The sequence below is a fragment of the Rhodnius prolixus genome, unplaced genomic scaffold (assembly GCF_049639745.1).
Source record: "Rhodnius prolixus isolate KJV_2025 unplaced genomic scaffold, Rpr scaffold_6, whole genome shotgun sequence".
In the NCBI taxonomy this organism is placed as follows: Eukaryota; Metazoa; Arthropoda; class Insecta; order Hemiptera; family Reduviidae; genus Rhodnius; species Rhodnius prolixus.
The window spans coordinates 34,440,515-34,466,456 of NW_027411634.1; the positions used below are offsets into that span (position 1 = coordinate 34,440,515).

The 25,942-nt window shown below is 36.2% G+C and overlaps 1 protein-coding gene across 4 annotated transcripts in view; it reads right to left on the bottom strand.

Moving 5' to 3' along the window:
- The window catches only part of LOC141460304 (uncharacterized), a 762,362-nt gene that overhangs the window by 386,471 nt on the left and 349,949 nt on the right, over positions 1 to 25,942 (bottom strand). For all 4 annotated transcript variants that reach the window (XM_074140196.1, XM_074140195.1, XM_074140193.1 and 1 more), the window contains 2 exons: positions 25,300 to 25,442; positions 14,011 to 14,125 (listed from right to left, as the gene is read on the bottom strand). In XM_074140196.1, the coding sequence (XP_073996297.1) occupies positions 14,011 to 14,125; positions 25,300 to 25,442 (258 nt within the window). The remainder of the gene's footprint in view (positions 1 to 14,010; positions 14,126 to 25,299; positions 25,443 to 25,942) is intronic.

Consider the following 25,942-nt stretch of genomic DNA (forward strand, 5'->3'; position numbering starts at 1 on the left):
TGTGTGTAATACCTGAGCACTCGGTGAATGAAAGCTCAACTCCTTCAAAACTTCTACTGTAGTTTTAAGCTCAATTTGGGGAAAAAGAAACATGGATACCAACATAAAGCTTTATCTTACTAAGTTTTAAGCAAAAGGTAAAAAGTTTACATAAAGGGGGATTCCTCTCCATATTCTGTTAAAAGTGTGGCCCTTAAAAATTGCAATAAATTGTGTGAAGATAATAGACCAGACTAATTTAAAAAAATGTAATCGCGATAAGTTTTTACACGGCTATTTACAAGGCTGGAACTGTACAATATTTACAAATTTACATAGCCTAAACTGAACTAGAGGTTGAGAAGTATTAGTAGGTTTGTGTGAGTTTACTTTATTAATAATCAAGCGACCTGTATGAGTATGTGTAGGTCAAACTGATGTTCTCTGTTTTGGTTGTGTACGTAAGGCGCTTTATTACGCACAATGGCGGCAGCACATATTGTGTGGCATGTTCATGTTAACATTTACTGTTCTACACACCACACAAACACACACATGTTAAAACATACTAGCACAATTAATTCCTCGTAAATATTCCACGCTTTGTGTAACTTATTAATTAGAAATTTAAATGTTTAATGCTTTTGTTTATCCAAAAGTTAGTTCATTAATTTTTAGTTAGTAAAAAAACATCTGGATCTAACCAGATGTAGATACAGGATTGGGTAAATCTTTAGAATAGCTCCCCAGAGGCGTGGCCTAATTCGAAGTGATTCTGATTCGCTGTTACTATAGAACCCGCCATATTCAAATATAAATATAAAACTATTTCTTTATTTTATATTTACACTTAAATCTAGCGGGTTATATGGTAACAGCGAATCAGAATCACTTCGAATTCTTTATTTATTTCTTAATGGGGGGCTTCGCCCCCCACACCCCCTGATTTTTCCTTTTCCCCCTCCTAACCTACCTAATCACCCTCAATTTTTTAATTTTTGTCACAAGATTCATTACACTAATTACACAGAACAACACAAAAGAAACTTACCTTATTCCGTGGAGTCCCTTGAATGTAGCAAATTAAGTATGATTGATATATTACTGATGACGGAGTTTTTTGTGTATAAGAGGACGCAGAGTGATGTGTGCTTTGAATTGGGTTTGAGTGAACGTTGTGTGTACAAAATTTTACAACATTCATTACCCCACCCTCACTCACACTACAGCCATCCTTTAATTTAAAAAAAAAACGCAAATTTAAAACGCTCATGCTCATAAAGTTACAAAATAACCGCACCTCCGGTCACAAAAAGAGCACTCGCGGGCACTATTAATACATTGAACAGGAAGCACATGCTATGCAGTATGTGTACTGCGCATGCGCGCTAAACAAACGCGCTACAAAATTCGCACCATCCGCCACAGTACTACTTGGCGGGCAGTAGTTTCAATTTTTCCCCGGTAGGTGCTCTGCACTTCCCACACCCTAAAAAAAACAGGCCACGCCTCTGGGGAGCTATTGTAAAGATTAGCCCAGGATTGGATAGAGGGACGAGTGGGGGGAAATTACTAAGGCAGCCAGGTGAACCTAGAGTAAAATGACTTGAGTTACATTTGAAGAAGATACCCAGTGGTATCACTTCATAGCGTTGGAATTAGTGTAGATGATCATGGGTCACTGACGTTTCAGTCGTCTAACGAGAGTACTAGATAAGTTTAAGCTTGTACCAGAAGATTGTGATGATAGGATAAGAAGTTTTATGAAGCGGAATTTTATGAAGGGAATAAATAGATCATTAAATAGGGTTTTACTGGTGAAGTTTAAGTACCCTTAATTGGATTTTGCGGAAAATGTATAGATTTAAACATAATAATAAGTTCATCTGGTTTAAAAAAAAAGCGTATAAGCTCGAATACAATTTCAACTCTTATTAGACGAGTGAGACGAAGTTTGACGACTTACACAGCAGGTATTTAGATGCACCATTTCGCTACGAAGACATAATATTCTCCACCAACATCTATCTGCCTAAATCTGTAGCAGAGCTAGCAAAGAAATATGAATGTAATTATTTAAAAGTTACAGCCGATTATAATGAATGGAAGAAAATGATTAGAGAAGGATTGCGTGCAGGGCCGGATTTGCCTATAGGCTAACTAGGCTTCAACCTAGGGCCTCAAAAACAAGAGGGGCCTACATTCAAATTGTTAGCAAAATTAAAATTACACTATTCTAAAAACAGTACCAATAACAACATGTTCCATATTACATATTGATATTAAAACTGTCCGGTAGGACAGTTGTATAAGGATTGATCGTCAAAAAGTGCACGAAAAAGCGTAACGTTAAAAAACACCCAACTTTGACAATTTTTTTCTCTTTTTCTATAAAAGATAAAATTCCCAAATTTTCTTTAAAATATAGGGCAAACCCTCCTTTATAACTGTAATTTTTTTGCAACCCCCCAGACCTAATAGATTTTGAGAAAAAAGTTGCCGAAAATGAGCAAAAACGGCATTTTCAGAAATTGTTGTTGTTCTTCTTCTTCTTCTTCTTCTTCTTGTTGTTGTTGTTGTTGTTACCTTTTTTGTAAACTACGTAGCGCCTAAACGGGAGAACCGATTTTCATGAATGAGGTGACATTCGATTCGGAATTTTATGTAGATGTGCCTTTTGGGGGTCTCGACGCTGTACACCGAATTAGAGAGGAGTTAGCCCCCTTTATGTAAGGCCCCCTTCAAAATTATTATTACTAATTACTCTGTAAATCATAGCCCGATTTTGATAAAATTTGGTAGGATGATAGAGTTAGGGCTCCCCTACGTAACATTAAAGCGGCGATCTGCTCTTACACTAGTTAAGGGGAAGTATAGCAATCGTTTCAAATTATCGACAAGTGAACTGATTTTCATGAATGAAGTGTCATTCGAATCGAAATTTTGTACAGATTTGCACTTTAAAAGTCTCGTCGCTACGCCTCATATGGAGGGGAGTTTGCCCCACCCAAGTAAGGCCGTTTCTAAAACTATTATTACCAATATTTCTATAACGCTTTGTCCGATTTTGATAAAATTTAGCACGAAGAAGTGATTAAAGCTCCTCTACATGGCTGTGAAGTGCCATCATGCTCTTACACCTACTAAGAGGAAGTACTGAAATCGTTAAAATTATCATTGGGTGAACCTATTTACATTAATGAATTGTCGTTCGATTCAAAATCTTTGCCTCTTTGCCTTTTAGGGAGAAGTACTGTAATCGCCCGTTTATTTTTCTTACTCCTCTTAAAAGGAAGGTCTGAAATCGCAGTTTAAATTTGCTTTTTACGTACAAATACCTTCCTATTTTATATAAAAAGGCTTTCTCAAAAAAATTGTTATTGAGGATGGTTTGGGGACCGCAACTATAATCATTCTTTAAAAAGATCTCTCCAGTGGTAGTTACGGTTCCTACTTAACACCTTATCAGGTTATAATGTTAGAATTGCTTATTCCAAATTTAAAAAAAACAGTAAAGCAGATATGTAACTTAGCAAAATAGACAAAAATGAAAATCTATCCAAAAGGTACAAAAATCTCCTTAACAAAAACTTACAGTTTAAAAAGTTAAGTATAAGGGTTGATTAAACGCCAAAAGGTACACAAATCAGCAAGTACCCAACATTTCATTCAAGCTTAGTTGATATAATTTAAGTAATTTTGCTGCATTAACTTTTCCTTCACATTTTTTAGAATTTATTAGATGTCACAGAACCTTATGCTGGCCATTTTCATCTACAAAAAATTTGTTGAAGTAGCACTGTAGATTGACTGTAATATCTATTAATCTATAATAATCAAACTATTAATTACAGGTTAAAAAGAAAACGTTATAAAAAATAAAAAAAATTACGAGGCTACAAAATTTAAAAACTTTTTTAAAAAAATGCTTACACCAACATACATCAATGATTTCGATTATTTTATTTTTAATAAAAATCGTCTGTTTAAGTTCATTCTTCGATTAAAGTAATTGTTACTTTATGTAGTAGTCAAACGTTTATAATAATAGGTAATAATTATCTGGCTTTATAGAAAATAATAAAGTTTTCTTCAATCACACTCTCAATGTAGCTGTTCTTCTCACAATGTTATATATATGTTATGTAATATAAAATAAATAAGTATTGCATACTTTTAGGACAGATAATTATTCCAGTATTTTACTGTAAGTAAAATTAAATTACAATTGAGAAATGAATAATTGTTGAATAATCTACTTGTTATTAACTGTGTGTTATTTGTGCTCACGAATATTTCGGTTAGACGAATTCAAGTCTGAAATATTGTTTTAAATCCTCCGTGATTCAAATTTAAACAGTAGCCGACTCTAACTTTGTCTTTTTCTACTTTAACATGCATGTATAAGATGTGACAACTTCAGAATAAAGGGCATATTAAAGATAAATCAGAAGAATAATAATTATTTGGAATAGAGTTAAAATAAAGTACCTATTTAAAAACGAAGATATAATATACATTTTATCATAATTATAACCAAATAATATTATGAACGAACTGGCCAGCATAAGGGTCTGTGACATCTAATAAATTCTAAAAAATGTGAAGGAAAAGTTAATGCAGCAAAATTACTTAAATTATATCAACTAAGCTTGAATGAAATGTTGGGTACTTGCTGATTTGTGTACCTTTTGGCGTTTAATCAACCCTTATACTTAACTTTTTAAACTGTAAGTTTTTGTTAAGGAGATACATCACAGTAGTGATGTATTATATTTTATTATCTTTCATGTAAATACAAACTTAAAAATGGGAGGTGAAAGGGCCTCATAAGTGGGATAGCCTAGGGCCTTTTTTCATCTAAATCCGGCCCTGTTTACGTGATTTTAATTTCGGTTAAGCTATAAGGATGGCAGGAATATAGGGTACTGATCCATCCATTAACTGTAGTTTATGTAAATAGTTGGATATAGTAGTGGGATGAATGTGTGAAGCGGCTGTATTTATAAGTAAGAATGGAAAGTGAGTGATATTCTAGTGATAAGCACCTAGACGATGCTGGCTGTATGGCGAAAGTCAATGCCAAAACAAAGTCCTTCTCTTATTAGACGAGTGTGACAAAGTAATAAACATTACTTATTTTAAATCGTTGAAAACTTTGTTTAATACCAATAAAATAAAATATTGGAATAAGGATCACAGAAATCTTTTAAGTACTTAGGGCTCTCCTAGTCCGCCACTAGGCATTTTTGCTAGAATAATACTATCTTATCCCTTAAAGGTTTCCCCATAGTTGCGTGGATAGTAATGGATTACAGAGAAATATCCAAGATCACATTAGTCACGTGATCCCAAGATCTTTCACGTGTTTATCCTGGTATCTATTCCCAGCTACCTCTTCGTGACACCACCAGTCTTGTTACTGAATCAGCCACACACTAGATACATCCAGCATTATTCTTTTTTCTTAATTATAAAAATTCAACCATCCCAGAATGAAAACAATTCACCTAAAAAAACTAACACTAGGTTAAGTACTGTAAAGTTTTAATGCATGGTTAAAGTATAATTAAGTCCTGAGTAAGTAGATTAAATACTTAAACTTGGGAAATTTATTTATTTACTCAACAATAATTAATAAATTATAAAGCAACGACGTAGAATCATTAAATTTTGAACGCACGAATTATATGTTACATTGAATTTGTTTCCAGCGATGCTGGTAAATATAACTGAGGGGGCTGGGGGGCAACCCTCATTATATCTGCTACGTATCCATCAACAAACTTTATACCGAATTTAGGAACTAAAACAATTATTAAATAACCAATGATGGTGAAATTAGTAAAACAAAATTAATTACAAAATTTTACGTTGGCAGCACTCGCGGTAAAGCTGAGTTAGTAATATTACAGTCTCTGTTTTCTCATTCTACCCTTCGCTTTAGAAAAAGCATTGCTTAATCTTCCGTTTCCAGGTTGTTCTAGGACTTCCTGTCGTCCAGAACTGGTTTTCCTTAAATTGGTCTTCTTCATGCATTCTTCTTTTGACTTAGCTTAATCCATGGAGTTAAATCGGATGCCCAAGCTTGCTATCCTATCCTTGTCTTCTGCTTCTCCTCTTCGGCAGAGAAATCGCATTTATCTGCCTTTTTTTGGGCACTCAATAATGTCCAGGATAGCAAGAGTTGGATGAAGATGAACATAGATTTGAAACAGCCGCTAATAAAGGGTTTAGAATATTTACACACCTTGTAAACTCTACTTTTTTGTCATATCCTGAGATTCATTCTCGCCGTCCTGAGCCTAGACAGTTTATTTGTATTTTTGTTTACGTATTTTGTATATTTTAAGAAGACCTCGATTAGAATAAATTTTGTATATTAAAAAAACGATGTTGAAGTAGTATTTATAAATATAGGTATGTTCAAATTAAGTTACCCATTGAATACTACTTAAAAGGTTGATGAAAATGCAGTTTTTAGATTATGTTAAATTAATAAATTTAAGCAAAAAGGGTCAAAGTTATGCATTAAGTTTCTTTTGAGATAAAAGAAAAACTGAATTAAAACAGAACGGAGGAATGTTATGTAGATTACAGTTCAATCAACAAAATAGTATGTTTTTTACTTGAATTAAAACCTTAAGTTTTAATAAAAAGATTAAGAGAACCTAAAGATCACTTATTTAAAAGACAAAATTTAAATAATTAAAGAAAACCATTACATTAAAAGAGTAATAAGTAACTCCAGAAAGAACTTATAATAATTTATAGCAGCTCACTTTTATAACTGTTTAAGAACGCAATGTTACTGAAAGTAACTAAACAAATTTAAGAAGAAAAAAATATATATACATAAATATATCAAATTTAACTCCAACCTAATGTTCAAACTTCTAAAAGAAAATGAGTAAGTTTTCCAACACCTGCAGGGCTTCCAAACACAAACACAATCTTGATGATGGTAACCATTGTGTAAAACTTTCTGCTGTAAAGGGGGAAACAAAGTTTCCACTCATCAAGTATCTTGGTTATCATTTTAGAAGACAATTAGTTTCCAAAAGCATGATTCAGATTTTGGTAAAAAGAAAAGATCATGATGGGAATACAAGTGTTTCCTTGTACCAGAAAATAGGTACAAGCTACGCCTGGTTTTGGAACTTCTTATCGCAGATGAAACTAACTCTAAATATAAGTAAAGTAGCTGTATAGGTATTATAGAAACATAAATTAATAAACAGTGACTGTACGAGTATAATGTTCTCAAACTTGATGCTGCAAGTGACGATATTTCGAAAGAAAGTTTTTGCGTGAGATGATGACTCCAGAGATATTATTAAATAGGAAATAATTCTTCAAAATTAATGGTCAAAATCAAGATCTGGACGCACCTCTTCCTCTCTCTCTCCCACCCAAACCATTTTCACCTTCTGAGGTTCAGTACGCCATAAATCATCTTTCACGTAAGAAAGCGCCTGGATTTGATCTCATTACTCCAACCATTCTCTGCAATCTTCCCAAAAAAGCCGTGGTATTTCTGACTTCCATATACAACGCAATTCTCCGAACAACCTACTTCCCCGTCTTGTGGAACTATTCTTTAATCCGTCCTATCCCAAAACCTAAAAAACCTCATCAACATCCTTCGTCTTACCGCCCAATTAGTTTATTACCTGTACTAGGAAAAATTTTCGTAAAACTTCTTCTCAAACAAATCCTTCCTATCCTCGAAAACTCTAAAGTGATCCCAGATCATCAGTTTGGATTTAGACGTAGCCACTCTACTATTCAGCAATGTCATCGAGTAGTGGACATAATTGCATCCTCTCTTGAAAAGAAAGAAGGTTGTTCAGGGGCTTTCCTTGATGTACAGCAGGCCTTCGATAGAGTATGGCACACTGGCCTCTTGTGGAAGCTTAAAAATATTTTACCTGCCACGATTTATTTAATCATAAAATCTTACTTGTCCGACAGAACCTTCAGAGTGCAAATAGGATATTCTTTCTCCCCACTTAAACCAATCGACGCTGGAGTTCCACAGGGCAGCATTCTGGGTCCTATTCTCTACTCCATTTACACTTCAGACATACCAACAGATACTAATACTACACTTCTCACATACGCAGATGACACCGCCTTACTGTCCACTAATCATGATCCTGTACTTGCTCACAGAAATCTGCAGTCACATCTCTCCTCCTTGGAACAGTGATTCAAGAGATGGGCTATTAAACTTAATGAAACCAAGTCTCAAAATATCACCTTCACTCTTCAGCGCTTTACTCTTCCTCCAGTCATCTATAACCTAACACCTCTACCAGTAGTAAACGTTGCCCGCTACCTTGGGCTTTACTTAGACCGAAGACTTTCCTGGAACCCCCACACTAGACTTAAAAGAACAAAACTGAACAGACGCTATCGACTACTTAAAAGACTCTTAGACGACAGATCAAAACTCTCTCTGGACAACAAAAGACTAATTTATACATCTATTTTAAAACCCATCTGGGCGTATGGAATAGAGCTGTGGGGTTCAACCAAACGCTCCAATCTCCAAAGGATTCAATCTCTACAATCTAAAATTCTTCGAACTATTGTAAACGCTCCTTTTTATGTCTCCAACTTGGACTATACACACTGACCTTAACATTCCTTTTGTCGCACAAGTCGCTGAAAACAAGATACAGAAAACTCCACTTCAGCCTGCAATCTCATATAAATCCTCTAGCTAAAAATCTTTCTTCTAGAACTCTTCCTGATAACCCGGACAAGACGTCTTAATAGACAGTGGCCTCGTGATCTCCTCTCAAGTGAAGAGAGCTTTCTAATAGCCTATTTTGGAGTGTTACCGCTGGGTAACTTCTCCACTCGTATTCTTCTGTTATTGTTGTTACTGTTATCACTGTTACTTATAGCGCTAACGCGCTGATTGTAGCAAAAATAAACGCCAAAAAAAAAAATGGTAGCAATGGTCTTCTTTGGATTCTTGCAATTCTAGGGGTACAACAACAACATTTAGGCTTCATCTTAGGAATCCAAGTAACGCCAAAGTTCTTATGTACGACAGTAAATGTTTCGATCTTATATCAAGCAATTTAGAAAGAATTTTGTGACATCTGTTGAGAGTCTCGAGTCTTTTAATTTTGGATCGAAATCAATTTGGATTCCTGTTTGGCGAATACTAATCAAAGTAAGAAACTCCAAGATTTTAATGTGAGCGTAAATAATCATCACATTATCATAGCAACAAACAAAATACGTTCGTAATGGTTCCAGTAACAGTTAAAGATTGAATTAGGCACTCAGTAATGCTTCTTCAAATTAGCATTTAAAAAAACAAAAATGATGAAAAGAAAAAAAGGAACATATTAGATCATTGGTTAAATTGGTCTCCGAAGATCAAGGAGGCCATACAAGAGACACTTTAATCCATTCAACAGCTGGAGAAGAGAGGGAAATGCATTCTAGAAGCCGCATCTTTACTACTCTAATTAGATGTATAAAAACAAAAAAAAATGGAACCCACTAATTTGGTTATTAATCTAACTTTCTAGTTTCAAGCACTGAAAAGAAAACAGTTCAATGTCAAAGAGTTCAAATGGGAGCCTTTTTAGGTGTTGAATAGAAAACAAAATGAAGGAAGAACGACGCAAAAGGCCCTCCCGCAGTCACCGCTAGCTGTACGGATCAACTGCAGAATCTGCTAAGTTCAGAGCTCTTAAAAAAAAGCGCAATTCCACCGCAAAGAAGACCCAGAAGTCGCTTGCTATTATCAGACTCTCCACACAGATGGAACAGCAAAGTAGTGTACGTACATTGGGTGGTGTCATACACTCAGTCAACACCAGAAACGACCAGACGTCCTTAAAGGAATCTTTCTGTCTATTGAAGAAGGATGGGTAAGGTTTCTACAGCGGCAATTCAAGAGTTGAGAGGAAATTCCACAACAAGAAGTCCACTTTATACTGCAAGGATGTTTCATTTTGTTAAGATTCACAAGAATTCATGAACCACCATGTAGGTAATCACCTCGGCAAGTATATTAGCGTAGTATTAATGCATAGTAAGATTAATGAAAGAGGAACAGAATACTTATGGATTAGGGAGGCAGTGGGATGCTCTAGATCTGATTTTCGAATTTGTGATAACTCTGACAGAAAACGGAACTTTAAAAAATCATTTAGGGAAAATCTAAAAAAAAATAATAATCATAGGACTTTACTAATTAAGTCGGAAAACAAGAATTGGCCCAGAAGTTGGTCAGTTGGAGAAAGAGACTTTGTGATGGTCAAGCTTCTATAAGTGCAGCATCACTTTATGCAGGATCTAAACACGTGCAATTTAGGTTAGATCTCTATGGGGTGCGAGGAATATCGAGTACTCCACTCCAACATTAGTTGGTTAGGTTAGAAGAAAATAGGAGTTAGGCCAACCGTTAGGTTTGTATCGATCAGATTGACTAGGTTAGGCTGTGTAGTAAAGTGTCTATTCTACTGTATAGTTTAGGTGCAAAGGACCCTTGTTGTTGCGCACCTTACAAAAACCCCAAAACATAAACACGTGCACAATATGTCTGGCGCTCACTAAATTGAGTGAACTCAGTGAAGACGATGTCCTGGAAGTGGTGAAGGGAATGAAAGTGAAGGAAAGAAGAATGAAGATCCCTTAGGCTTTTCTGTAGCATGTTGGCAGTACTAAATGTTGATTTAGGACCTACCAAGGAGATCTGGGGGTCAGTTAGCAAATAATTGGTTCCCTCACAGGGTTTTGTGGTTTAAGGACATACCTCTACGCAATAAGCTCACTTCCGTTTACTTTTGGGGAAATTGGGGGCGGAAGAAGGTGTAAACCCATCCATCGTATGACGTAGTGTTGTCAAACTGGTGGTCCCTGAGGTAATTTCTTGTGACCTACGTTGCACCGAAATAAAATAAAAATATAAAAAAAAGGTTATGAAGAAAATAGCGCTTAGGAGAGATCGAGGCAATAGTACCATATACACCAATTCCTTGATAACCCTTTAGCTACTGAAGCCGAGTAAACACGTGGCCCAGGGCCTTTCCTGTGGGGGGCCAGTGGGCTTGAATAAACACGCTGACTCAGTTCCGGCGACGTTTAGAATTCCAGAAATGATTCGGTTTTAAAAGATTCTTATGTAGGTGGGAAATAATCCAAAAATTGTTATTTTTGGAGTACGCTTTCTGTGTGAGCAACTATTTCCGTCTATAAAATTAAACAAAACGGCATACAGATTGACTGGATAAACATCTATCTGCCTTAATGAAGATTGTCTGTTCTCAGTCTCTGAATCCAGATATTGGAGAACTAGGAAAACTTTGTATGTTAAATATGTTTGTGGCCCGCGTGAATCTTGCCTGTTGCACCAAGTGGCCCGTGGTTTAATTTGAGTTTCGACACCCCTGGTTTAGGGTTTGAGGAGGCCTTGTTTAGGTCTTCGGCACTTGTGGAGAAGCTTTGGCTGTTGGCAGTTAGGGAGCTTTACTCAATTTTTTGGGCATCTGTGATTCTGGATGGCTTAAGCCTTGGGCATAGCTTCATAGGTCCAGAGGGGCTTTAGATTGCCTAGAGTTTCCCTCCTCACTGATCAATAAAAATAAGTTTTATAAAATAATTAAGGAAAGTTCAGTGTTCAGTGTTCGTATTTTATTTCAAAACAGCGTTATCAATTTTACTCTTAATTCCATAACATCACCTCATTTTATCTAATTATGTATCTCAACCTCAATTTGTGGTCATGAAAATTATTCATTCATTAAACAAACAAAAAAATTATTAACATATGATTACATTGAACATTTGAGAAGACAATCAACAGCCAGCTGGTTGTGTGCACAATTAAAGGTCGTGCGGATGAAATGGCAAAAAAAGCAGAGAATGAAATGTCAGTTAACGAATGATAAAGAAGAAAACACTTACAGGCAGAAATCCAGCCTGAAGGGAATGCTAAAAAGAAATCTGGAACGAAGGAAGTTTAGGGAACTGTTCGTTGCCTGCATTTCTTCCTGTTTTATTATTAAAGTTGACTGATAATAGAGACATAAAGAGTTTTCCTGGCAGTTTTTCCGCCTGTCCTGTTTCTTCTTTAAATATATATGTATATGCGAATGAATTTTTTGTGTGTGCTTGTATGTATGTTTTGAACTGTCTGTATGCAGATATTAGGATAGAAATGTATTCTCTTGGATGTAACCTTTGTTATAAGCTGAATGCCTGGGAAATATTGAGGAATATATAAACGCAGCTGCCAAAAACAAAACAAGAAATTTGGAGTGATCACTCATAGGACTTTTTGTTGGTATTATTATCTAGGTCAACTCAGAATATCTGTATTATTACCAACATTATTTGTAAATCTACACATTACACCGAAATTCAACAGGGAAGAAAAGAAGGATGGAGGAGAAAACATCCTAAATCAAAGAACTGCGAAGTAGCGAACCAAATCTGATGTCCACCCTTTCGTGGACGCCCCACGGACGTCTCCTTGACGGAGCCTCGCAGTATATTAGGGCTTATAACCCACAGGTCAGCTCAGGAGAACCGTATCTATGTAGCTTGACAATGTACTCAACAGATTTTCAGATGTATAGCAAAGAGGAAAGGTTTTGGACGTGAACGAGAGAGTCAAGGACAATACCAACTGTCCGCTCTTGATAAAGAGCAAGATAATTGCCAGGCACTGATAATAATAATAATAATAATAATAAACTAGTCTTGCGATGTGAAGCATCATTTTACAAAACTTTTTCGATAATTAGCCTACCGATCTAGCATGCCCTTGATCGTGGCCAATACCTCTCCATCTGTTCCATTAACATGCACTTCTTTAGCCATCCTTGCTGTGTTCTGTCGGGTCCCATTCTCAGCAAATGCCGTACCAACTTATAGAATCCATAAACTATCTTTCCTTCTACAGACTGTTCACCCAGGTTTGTCTCCTGTCTCGTCCAGTCTTTCTGCTTTCTGCACCCAAGGCCTAGTCTTTATTCCAGATTACTACTTCCGTTCTTTATCCAGGGGTTCCCCTACTGAAGGTCAGTGGAACAATCTCTAATGCTGATAATTGTGAGACCCATCTTCAGGCTACCTAGGAAGAGTATTGGATGGGAAGGATGTATTGTCAAGCTAGGAGTGGTTATCCGATATTGGCGTCTTCCCTGCTCTGCCCAAAACATTCTTAGTGGGCCTAAATGAGTTCACTCATCTTCTTGGAATGCCAGGATTGGTCGTAATCAGATGAGGATACCGCAGACTCTATTGGTCACAAGGCACGTCTCCCCATTAGAAAAAACAAACAAATCAAATAACGGAACCTCTAATTATGATTGCACTTTAATACTGCTTTTTAAAAACAAATTATGAGGTTTCAAATTCTATGTCCATGGAATAGTATGTCTCACTAAATGCAGATTCTATGTCAAACCAATCAAATCATTCATTCAGATATAAAAAGTAAGGTTAGGTCAAAAACAATCGCTCAAACCAGTCACAGAAACTTCCATCTTCAAGCAATCGATACACAGTCCTCTGATTCACCAAGTGTAATGTGGGCATAGGCCTTCATGTTCGTTGGCAAGTTAAATACGTAAATTAATAATTACTAAAGAGCCTAAAATAATATAGTATTATATATTATATTATATATTAGTACTATTATCTAGGTCAACTCAGAATATCTGTATTATTACCAACATTATTTGTAAATCTACACATTACACCGAAATTCAACAGGGAAGAAAAGGAGGATGGAGGAGAAAAGATCCTAAATCAAAGAAATGCGAAGTAGGGAGCCAAATCTGATTTCTACCATTTCGAGGACTTATTATATATTAATATATAATAAAATAATAATGCCTAAAGATTAATAAAAGAACCACAAATCCAATCTCGGCTCCTCATAAATGTGAAGATATACAAGCCAAGAATTTTCAATTGTACTTACCAATATTCTTACATAAAACATATATTTTAGGTAAATGATTATATCCATAAAAAAATAGATTTATTTACCTGAAATTTGTCGTGATGTGCGTTGAGAAACCGTTTGACTCGAAGTGGGTCATTTGCCCTGATTGCTCGTTCTAACATTACAGCATCGGTCGTCAAATCGCACGATGACGCCAGGCTGCAAGAAGGAAGAGTGGAGGTTAATAAATAAATTAAAAATAATAATTTGAAGTGCGAACACACGTGAGTTTCTTTTAAGAAATTGGATTTAACACTATTCTTTCAAAATTCGAGCAAAAACAAAAAAAGATATCTGTTTCAAAAAATAAGTCAACAACTTGAGAAAGTCGAGTGTGTTCATTTCCGGCAGTATCAACTTCCTATCTGGTCCTAAACTGATAACCAAACTAAATATTATAAGTAGTAACTTAAATATAAATCATTCCTTCAAACTGGTGTAACCAAAACGGAGTTCCTAATCAGGAAATCTCACAGTCAAACACTGATTTCCAAGTATGTTCTAAGGACAATGGCGAAAATATTACCCCCTCTCTGCCTGTTTCAGAATAAAGAATGATTTGCAGTGGTTATTTCCATTTCCTTTAACTTAGTTCCATTTACCCTTTCTCCTTCCTGTAAATTTCCTGCCCCAATTTTACGTGGAATAATACTCATTTTTTTACTGACTTCCTGTTTTATTGTATTCCGGTGAAATATTGTTTTATTTAATTATTCACTAGATAACTCTTTTTTTAGGTGAAACTTTTGTGATATCGATCTTTTCCTTTTAAAATTATTCTTTCCAAAACTTGTTCTTGTGTAAATATTAATTATTTTTCCCCTCCAATCTTAAGAGAGGAAGTCTATTGATTATTTTGGAACTTAGTGTTTTGCTGTAAATGCTTGTTTTGAGTTTCTCGTTTCTTGATGAAGTGAAAGTGAAACACCTTGTACGTAAAAACACTTTTTTAAAGTTTTCTTTTCAGAATACCACTGAAAGCCTACGGTTTAGATCAGGGGTCCCCATGCGGCGCTCTGAGGACATTTATCCGGCCCTCGCCGCACTTCCAGAAGGGGCATCTCTTTCACTGGTGGTCAGTGAGAGGAGGAGCACTATACGAGGTGTGTTCAAAAAGTAACGGGAATTTTCGTTTTTTGAAAAAAATATTTATTTATTCATCTACATTAATATTGTCGCCTTCAAAGTAGTCCCCTTCGCATACAATACACTTGTGCCAGCGCTTTTTCCAATCCTCGAAACACTTCTGAAACTCGATCTTTGTGATAGCTTTCAGCTCTTTCAGCGATTCGCTTTTAATGTCATCTATGCTTGTAAAACGACGGCCTTTTAATGTTCTCTTTATGTTTGGAAATAGAAAAAAGTCACATGGAGCCATGTTTGGCGAATATGGAGGCTGGGGCATCGTTAAAGTTTTGTTTTTGGCCAAAAATTCACGAACAAGCAATGAAGTGTGAGCAGGTGCATTATCGTGGTGCAAAATCCATGAATTGTTTTGCCACAAATCCGGGCGTTTTTTTCGGATTGCTTCACGCAAACGGCGTTGAACTTGTAGGTAGTACTCCTTATTGATTGTTTGACCTTGTGGCAAGAATTCATGATGCACTATGCCATTAAAATCGAAGAACACAGTGAGCATAATCTTCACATTCAACCGCACTTGTCAAGCCTTTTTCGGTCTTGGCGATCCAGAATGCCTCCACTGGGACGATTGAGCCTTAGTTTCGACATCATATCCGTAAACCCATGTTTCGTCACCTGTTGTAACACGTTTCAGTAGATCCGCAACGTTGTCGACTTCATTGAGTGACTCTTGAGCAACTTCCATTCTCCGCTGTTTTTGTTCGAAATTCAACAATTTTGTAACAAATTTTGCTGACATCCGAAAAAATTTCATGGCATGAGCCAATTGATATGGCAACATCATCAGCGACTTCTCTGATTGTGATTCGGCGATCGTTCATAACCATTTCTTTCACTTTTTTCACGTTTTCATCGGTTGTTGATGTGCTTGGACGTTCGTCATCTTCAACGTTTTCGCGGCCATCTTGGAAACGCTTATACCACTCGTAAATCCTTGTTTTACTCATAGCAGGCTCACCATATGCCTTTATTAACATTTCACACACTTTATTTCATTTTTTACGCAAAATTTAATACAAATTCTTTGATCCATTTTTTTTAACAAACAAAAATCGCCAAGCTCGAAAAACACGTCTAACCTTAACGGCTGCCACTTAAGAAGTAAACAATGAATATTTTATCGTACTTCAGGGGCATGTGTACCAACATAATAAAAAAAAAAATTTTACAATCAGACTCTCCAAACCCGCGAAATTTAAAAATTCCCGTTACTTTTTGAACACACCTCGTATGTGGCGGTGCCGCAAAGCGCTGCGTCGCTCATGTATAGTACTACTTCCGATGACGCGGGATGCACGCGTCACGGCTCCGAAAACAGTGTAAATTAACAGCAGAAGTAGGAAGAAAGTCCAAAGCACTATAACTAAACCGGACATTGACCATCTCATTAGCCAAAAGCAGGTCCATAATTCCCACAGAGATACTGGGCAGTTTGGTGATTTAAATTTACTTGTTCTTTATTTGAAATATTCTATTTGTTCCCGTTTTGTTTTTTTTTTTTTCTTTAAAATAGTTTGTTTTATAGTCCGGCCCTCCAACGGTCTGAGGGACAGTGAACCTGGCCCCCTGTGTAAAAAGTTTGGGGACCCCTGCTTTAGAAGCAACTAACTATCCCTCTATCGGCCACCCCTAAAGTAATCAATAGATTGTGTTGCATGGCAACCCCAAAAATTAATTTAAAATAATTAAATTAAACCATATTATTAAAATAATAATAATAATAAAATAGCTTAATATCGTTAAGCGCAATGGAATGATATGTGTTTACTAGTGTTAGTATTCAATTAAAAGGCTCAATTTTAACAGATACTCGTCCCGCATTAGATTCAGATATTAATTAGCAGACACGTTCGTGATATTGTGCCCTAATTTCCTTTTACAACGAACTGCATACCATATTGAGATAATTATACGCTAGCGTTTTCTTCATCAATTCTAATCAATTACACCATATTCAATTAAATAATTTTGACCTTCTCTTACTATTGTTTAGAGGAGATATTGTAATTGAACCAAAATTTTTGCTTAAAAGGAAATTAAGGAATTGGTTTTAGAATTAGGTACTTTTTAAGGAGCGTCAACATCTGAGGTAATGGGCGCCCAGAGCTTCTCACGTTATAAACACTGTTCATCACCGGAAAACAAGTTAATTTATGTAAGATATTATATTCCTTAGGAACATACAAGTACTTCTTAGCTGTTGGATGCTCAAAACGGCACCATACACTCAACAACAGCACAACCATCCGAGGAGACTAGTCTTTGCTAGCTCAAGATGATACCCACCAAAGTTAAAACTTTAAACAAGTTAAGAGACTTGAACATGAGACAGTATCTACTTCTTGCGCATAAAAAATTATCTAATTAGAAATCAAATATTCTACTCAAAACTGATGCATCAATGTCTGACAATGTGACTGCTTTCAATTGGTTGATTTAGTAAGAAAAACCTAATTTTTCACTTTGAAACTAAATATCATTACATTATACAGATTATATCCGTGCAGTTTCAGTTTCATGCATGCTTGTTGCGTCTCTGACCAGTATCGCACCTTCCTCTATCACCAGAGGTAGATTTTAATCAGTTTGAAGTGGCGATTTTGACTTCATTTATGTTTCCGATTCCCAGCAAACTGATGATGGAGGCCAAAGAAGAAGTAAAACATACAATACAACAACACCCATGATTATATATCCAGTTTTATTATAATTTCCTGTGAGCAGGGAAACCCTAGCCTACCCAAAGGCCCAAAAAGCTCATGCAGTACAGAAAAACATCACCCTAATAGAAGTCGCCACTTTAAAGAGATAATTCAATCGTAGTTCTTGAGTAACTTCCCAACTGGCCGAACAAATCTTAGATACAAACTTAAAAGTTGTTAAGGGCCACAATGTCCATTGAGTAATAAGAATACCCTCCTCTCAACAGCCATCTGATTAATAAAACCCTCAACAGCTCACAGAACTCATCCATAAGGATGAAATACAGTAAGAGTGACCAATATCCAGAAGCCATCGTGCTTGTCAAACGATACTCCACAACAGCTGGTGCGGGAACCAATGATAGGGGAGTGTAAGGCTTCCCGATTTGACCGACTACCTTCTTGTTGCCCGCCGAAACACTCCATAAGAACATCTTTAAACGAAGAAGGGGGGAAAACGTTCATCATTTCATTCCAGTTGGTTCCATATTTTATGAATTTAGGTCGGCACGTTTAAAAGCCAGGGAACAGGTATTAGTTGAATTTTGTGGAATATCTAAACGAGCAGAATTGGCTAAGATCCCTTAGGTATGGAAAGATTCTAACAGACGAATGTATTTATTGTTACTAGGGCTGCATATCTTTTCCGCATTGAACTAGAGCCGTTATGTGGTAGAAAGGAAACGAATGTTTGACGACATATACAGGTATTTAGATGCACCATTTCGCTACGAAGACATTATATTCTCCACCAACTTCTATGTGCTTAAATCTGTAGCAGAGCTAGCAAAGAAATATTAATGTATTTAAAAGTTATAGAAGGAATGCAAGAAAATGATTAGAGAAAAATTACGTGATTTTAATTTCGGCTAAGCTATAAGGATGGCAGGAGCACAGAGTACTGATCCATCCATTAGCTGTAGTTTATGTAAATAGTTGTATATAGTAGAGGGATGAATGTGTGAAGGGAATGTATTTATAAGTAAGAATGGAGAGTGAGTGATATTCTAGTGATAAGCACCTAGACGATGCTGGCTGAATGGCTAAAGCCAATGCCAAAGAAAAAGGCAAACAAAAAAAACTAGAGCCGTTTATTTACATAATTATTATTTTTAAGTATCAGGTTTAGTTCCAAAATACAAAATGGTAGTTCTACAGTTTGATTTTTGTTATTAAATGTTAAAAATTTATAAATGCTTATTGAGAAGTAAATTTCTATAATTATTAGTCTAAAAATTAGGCGATAGACTTTGTTTGTAATTGTAAGGAGTCACAATGTCCAGCGATTATCTGAACGCTGCCAACGGGCCCCATTAATCCACAAAATCTCTGTTTGTAATTATGTAAAATGTAAAAATAGTTTCTTAAATTTTGTAATAAACACATTTATTATTATTTAATAGCATCTTTAGCAGCATCCATCATCCCCAATCTGCTTCCTGGACCATTCTAGGAGTAGACAACCTACTTCTTTTCCTCTAAAAACCTCTTAAGCGAACTTTTCAATAGTAATTTTTCTAAATGGCTAACAAATTAATCTAAATGCAAGTTGGGGGCAGGAAGTTATTAAATAGATTGCCAGGCTGAACTTGTACCAAGTGACTGGTTACCAAATAACTAAATGGACAAAGTAACTTGGTGTGCGCTTCAGAGAGATAATAATGAAAGTTTTACTGGATAGTTATCCCAAGACTTAGCCTCCAATTTGGATGACAAGTTTTAGTTACAGGATAGTTTTCGAGCTGATTGATGGAGAGAAGCTTTTTGCCATAAACTGTTCTTTGGATTAAATTATAAAAAAGAGAAAGAAAAGTCGATGGTTTAGACAATTTTCTTGAGTTTTCACGTAAAGTAATTGTTTTGGAAACATCTGTATCGGTAAAAAAAAATATGTTCTGAATTCTTACACATAACTCTCCCAACAAAATTTTCATAATTTTTGGTCATCTCTAGTTTTGTCTGTTTAGGTACTGAAAAGTATTACTATACTCCAACCTTTTGAGGCAAACAACTATAATGCTGATCCTATTATAGTTGCTCACAAGTCCATAGGCAGAAAAGCTTGGCATAAATATAAGTAAAAAAAACATTATGACTGAAAAGGGGAAAAATTCTGTTCCCCTTTGGATCAATGAATCAGTTTGGATCACGAAAATAGATGGAGCGATCCTCAATATCGTTGATTATTTTCTCATTTAAAATATTAAATAAAATTTAAATCCTTGGCCGGGAATTGAACTCAATACCTAAACTTCATTATACCTAAACGGGTAGCAACTTTAATCACTCTCACTACCGCGATATTGAAGACAAATTAACTCAAATTTGAATCCCACCATTTAAGGACGAAGAGCTCACCTCTAAAATAGATAAAGAAAAATCTATATTCCTATTTAATATCCCCCAACAAAAAGGGGAGCAAAAAAAAAATCGGATTTACTTAAAAGATATACGTATTAGAAGAGACCAAAAATTCTTAAGACAATATGTATTTTATATGATGAATAAAAGGCGAATGCACGTGTGTAGTATCTCTGTACGACTGGAATTTCTTTGTATCTAGGGTCACCGGGCCGGGTGAAGATGGCGGCATGGATGTAAAAAAAAAAGTAGTTGAAAGACGAAGAGCGATCCAGAAAATGGCTTTCCAATACAATAACCAGGACTTTGTACCTGCCTCTCCTGTAGTTTCTCTTGAATACTGCTCCAAAAATCCCTTGGCAACCGTCTACACATACAGAGAGAAAGAGATAGACAAAACTCACGAACATAGTATCTTCAGACATGTTGTAACAGGCATATATACTGGAGTGTGAGCGAGCAGATATTCAGTGAGTGTCCTGGAGAGAGAGGAGAGAGAGGATATGAAGTAAGACGAGCTTCTAGAGGCGGTAGTATGAATGGTTTGGGTGAAGGTAAAAGACCTAGGGTTTTACAGGTAAATAGGTCGACCTTATTGTCCTACAGGAGTAGATCTAGTATACATATATATATATATATATATATATATATATGTATATAAGACTAGAAAGGAGGAAAAAGCTAGGGGGAGCGAGAACCAACTACTGTAGGATAAAGAAGGGAATCCAATTTCTTGATAGAAAGAAGTGGAGGCAGGCAGAATGCCCAGAGCGTGGTGACAGTGTATGCCAGTAGCGTGCAAGTAGATGTATGTTCCGTTGAGGATATCTACACGACTAAGTCTCATCAGACTACTCATATTGTCTAATATAGCTGCAGCCTTTTCAGCTAGTACATCCACTGAGATACCTAACACATACATTAATATTTAGTTAATGTTAAATTATCCACTATTGTTGCAGCACCGCAATACACCTCCTCTATTATTTGAACACAATACGGACAAGAGTAATACATTTTAATCTAACAAAATATCCTTCGGGGAATATTGTAAAGACCCGAGATTCGTACAGAACCAGAGATTAGTATGAAAAAAAAAATTTCCAATGAGAACCCACGCCTTACTCCTTTCCAGTTCACTGAAGAACTCTTTGGGTGCCAATATCCTTGGCCATGCAGGAAAAATACGGTACTGTTTACACAGGAAGTGACGCGAGTTCACAATAGGCCCTAAGAAAACTTCTCCACAAGGTATCCCACAAAGAATGGGCTCAACACCTCTGTATCCTCCGTGCCAGGAGTAAAGGAAAGGTCTACTATACACCCTGCCTTATTGTACTCCAACAATCACCAGTTTATCCACATTATAGACCAGTGGAGATGATACGCTAATCGACTATTTTGGAAACCCCAGGGAACCTCTAAAGATGAAAGGTTTCCCTAGAAACTACAAGAGAACGGTATACAGCAACAAGCCCCTTGTTAACCGCCCGGGATCATGTTGATCGCCACAATGTTCTAACCCCAATCTAAAACTATACTGAAGAAGAGGAATATTTTTCTGTAAAGGTTCGAATATTTGATCTGTAACTTCAAGCAAGCAATGAAATGGCCAATGCCTTCAAACTTGAACCATATTTAGAATAAGCTTTCTTTCAGCGAAGTAATGAGATCATAAAATATTACTTTGAAAATCAATTCGCATCTACTATTCACCCTCTTTAAGAACTTTTCTTAAAATTCTTTCCTTTTCTTTTTAGAAATTAAGGTGAAAATACGATTACAAAAGAAAGAAAAAAGAAAAGCCTGCTACATTATTAAAGGAAAGTGAAAATTTATCGAAGAAAATGTCGACAGTAGAAGTCGATTTTTATTATTATTATTATTATGAAAACTTGATTACGTCCCTTGGTGTATTGAAAAAGTGCCTCCAATCTCTAGAAGAATGATGAAGGCGGAAAAAAGAGAAATTGAAGGCCGAGAATAATGGAAATATTGGTTACAAAAATAATGAAGGAGTTCACTATAAACACCTGATCCAATCAAATATCTCTAGGCTCATCTTATCAATCTTTAATTTCAATAACCTTGGGCGAGCTTGTTTCTTTCTTCTCAGCTGGCAATTCCATTCTATTGATATTTCATTAAAATTGTTTCTTGAATTGGAAACATTTAATAAACCAAATATAGGATATTATCTAGACCTAGGGTAACACCATCAATTGATGAGAGCCAGCCGTTTTTGCTGACTTAAATGTTATTTATATTTCTGGAATCATCGTCATTTATATTTTTAAAGATATAAAGAGAAATTTTTGTATAACTCAGTGCTAACATTCTTGTACTTAATATAAGGGGGGATATCGGCCATGATTGCTGCTATTTGTTGTGGAAAAGTTTTCAACTTCTGATCTAAAATTTATAGAATTTTTTTTCTTTTTTTTTCAAGGTAAAAAGTAAGAATTGATTTTCCGATAACCGCTTTAAGTATTTTCATGAAAATTGATTGTAAAGATGGGGGGATTCTTTGACTAAATACTGCCCCAGAAAGGTCTTCTTTTTATTTAGTATAACTTTAATCAAGCCAACTATCGTTTAGTAAAATTTCTTAGTGTGAAGTAAACTTTAAGAATCGGAGTGTGGAGGTAGTGTGAGTGTCCATCACCAGTTGTCTTGATAAAGGCAACCTTACTCATCGAAATGTTGACAATTAGAACGTAGTTTATAAATAAATACAAATAATAAAGAACAGAAAAGGAGAACGAAGAACAAGACCGGTGGACTCGTATCCTAGCACCGCTGCTGTTCAGCAAGGAAATCACTGGCAGAAGCAGCAAAAGGTTGCCGGTGGTACTTGTGCATTACCCTAGGTAATGAACTAGGTGATAATTAGGTAGTATTTCTGCCTGAATAGTTATGGTAAGCAGTTGACTGATCTGTCTTCTTGATGTGCAAGAAAAAAAAAAGATACTTTAAAAGACATTAGACATTTTAAACTGTTAATTTTGTTAACTGCTTTTCTATATTACTCATGCTCTAAATTGTTTGTTTGTATTTTTGTATTTGTAATATCCAGGCCCTAAAGAAGGCAATATATTTGTCGAAACGTTGGCGAAAAAGACGAGTTCTTGTTTTTATTTGACCGATTCCTCGCCAAAACTAAATCCTTAATCCTAACCAATATATTCAAGAAAATAAGAATAAAAAATACAAAATAATTGGCCATCTATCCCTACTGTTGGTATGGCCATCTGTCCCGAATGCTAGAGAGAGATGGCCAACATGATAAACATAACTCAACGCGTACTTTTTGACAGTTTTAGAAGTTAGGATTCATTAATGTATACTGTACTTTCCTAATATGTAAAAAACAACACTAAAATTTCGACACATACATTCGTTGCAGCACGCAATATGCAACTATCATAAATTTTTTTGTTGAGACGATAATGTTTTTATTCTCTGAGTTAATTAATAACGCTTTGGCGCAACCAAAATGAACTCACTGTAGTCAGACATGAAGGTTCATCACTGGGAGAGGTCACGCAGTGCCGTCGTACGAAATTTCGGTTAAATTGTGGCTGTTGGCCGTCTCTCCCGATTGGCCATCTCACCCGACTTTACCCTACTTCACAGGATACCAACAGCGTTTAGTTGTACAGAGTTCAGGCTTTGTCTAGTCCAAACGGCTCTCCAAAATTGGCATGAGAACGCTAAAGGATGTTTAAATAAGCAGAGCAAATAAGGCTATTGTTGAATCCCTGGACATAAGTCACGAAATGGTAATGCAAGGTTTCATATAGATGGTTCTCATAAGACCCACGCATGATCAGTAGCACGTAGAACAAAAAAAAAAAAAAAATGCTAAATAATTTCTTAAATTGTGTACCCAAATTATCGATAATGAACATGGTACGTTCTAAAAAGCAATAAGAATTTTGGAAACTGGAAAAAAAGAGTAAATTCCTCTCCACCGACCCAACACAAAAAGACCCACTCCGCATACGGGACTACATATTTGAAAATGTAGCTGAGTTTGTTTACCTGGGATCTCTTGTGACAGCGGATAATGACGTCTCCCAAGAAATAGGAAGGAGGTTGTTGTCGGCTAACAGGCGCTATTATGGCCTAAATAAGCACCTTAAAAGTAAATTGCTGGCAAGAGGCACCAAACTTAGACTGTACAAAGACCCTCATTCGGCCTGTCTTGGCATACGCCTCAGAAACCTGGACCATCACTAAGACAGACGAACACCGTTTGCAGGTGTTCGAGAGAAAACTACTGCGCAAAATCTACGGCCCAGTACGTGAAGGCACGACCTGGCGACGTAAGAAGAATAGAGAGCTATAGGATCTAATGAAGGAACCCCCAGTAGTAGCCTGGATTAAACTGAACCGGCTGAGATGGGCAGGCCATGTGGCGAGACTGAGTGCCGATGAGATTCCCTCCAAACTGCTGCGTGAGACCCCGGATAGGAGACGGAGGGTAGGTAGACCTAGACTGCGTTGGACTGATGGAGTTGCCCAGGACGCGAGGAATATCCTCGGACTGCGTAACTGGATGTCGGCGGCTAGAGATAGAGACGACTGGCGGAAACATATTGAGGAGGCCAAGACCCACATCACTCGGTTGTAGCGCCAGGAAAGAAGAAGAAGAAGAAGGAAAAAAAAGTGGTGAATTTCGGATTAGTTCTCAAAAAGTTCTTCTGCATCTTGACACCTGTAAGGAACACATATTTCACGTTAGCGTAACTCAAAATTATTGAACTGCAGTCCTTTTTGCACATTCTTCGTTCGAACTAACATTATTGCGATGCCATTGCTCACATCATGTGGAAGCAGGTTATATTGAATTTTTGGTCTCCAGAATCTTCTTGGTAGAATTTTCACAGCGCACAAGATGGACTCAAAAGATTAAAGTGCCAAGTATTAATTTTTAATGCTCATTAAAATAAAACAACCAAAAACAAGAAGCGATATTTTGTCAAACCCTACAAATTCATTTACATGGGAATAGTTGTAGCTTTTACTTTAATTATTGCCTAAAATATTTCTTGAATAAGAAATTCCTAGATAACTTTTTTCGTCTCAAACTATTCAATCCATATTTTCTAAAAACTAAATTACCTGCACTGTAAGCTGGTTGATTGTAAAGATGGGGTGGAATGCCTGTGGGGTTGGCCGGCCACCCTCCATAACGTCGGAGGGGACGCCAGACCGGCCGTTGTTGTAGCTGGACTGGTTCTTCCGCCAGTGCCATATATATCCGTCTGGAACAAATAAATTTCAGCATATTAAGTAAAATTAATCAATATTTTATAGCCTCCCCATGTTAAAGCTCTAAAAAAAAAGTGAAGAAGTACAACTTTATCCTAACTGAACATTGATGTTGCTAGGATACTTTTTTGTATCTTTATTTCTGAAAAGACGACTTCTCTTCCATAAAAATTTTATTTGCTCGCACGATAAAAATAAGAATAGACAGCTTGAAAACATCTTTTGAACGTAAATCTAACTGACAAATTCTCCTCAGGGTTTTTTTTTAAAGGAAACTGAGGTACTACGATACAGCCTCCTTCTTATTTTGATTTCCGCCAGGATCTAGTGATGCTTAAAAAAACGAACCCGAAATAAATTGCTTTTAAGTGAAACTGACAGCTTCATCATTTCCATAAAAAAAGAAAAGCCCTGAAATATAATGTAAAAATTACTTTTATCTTTCTTAGAAGATGATCTCTCCCAGAAAATACAAAGATAAACAATATAGTGA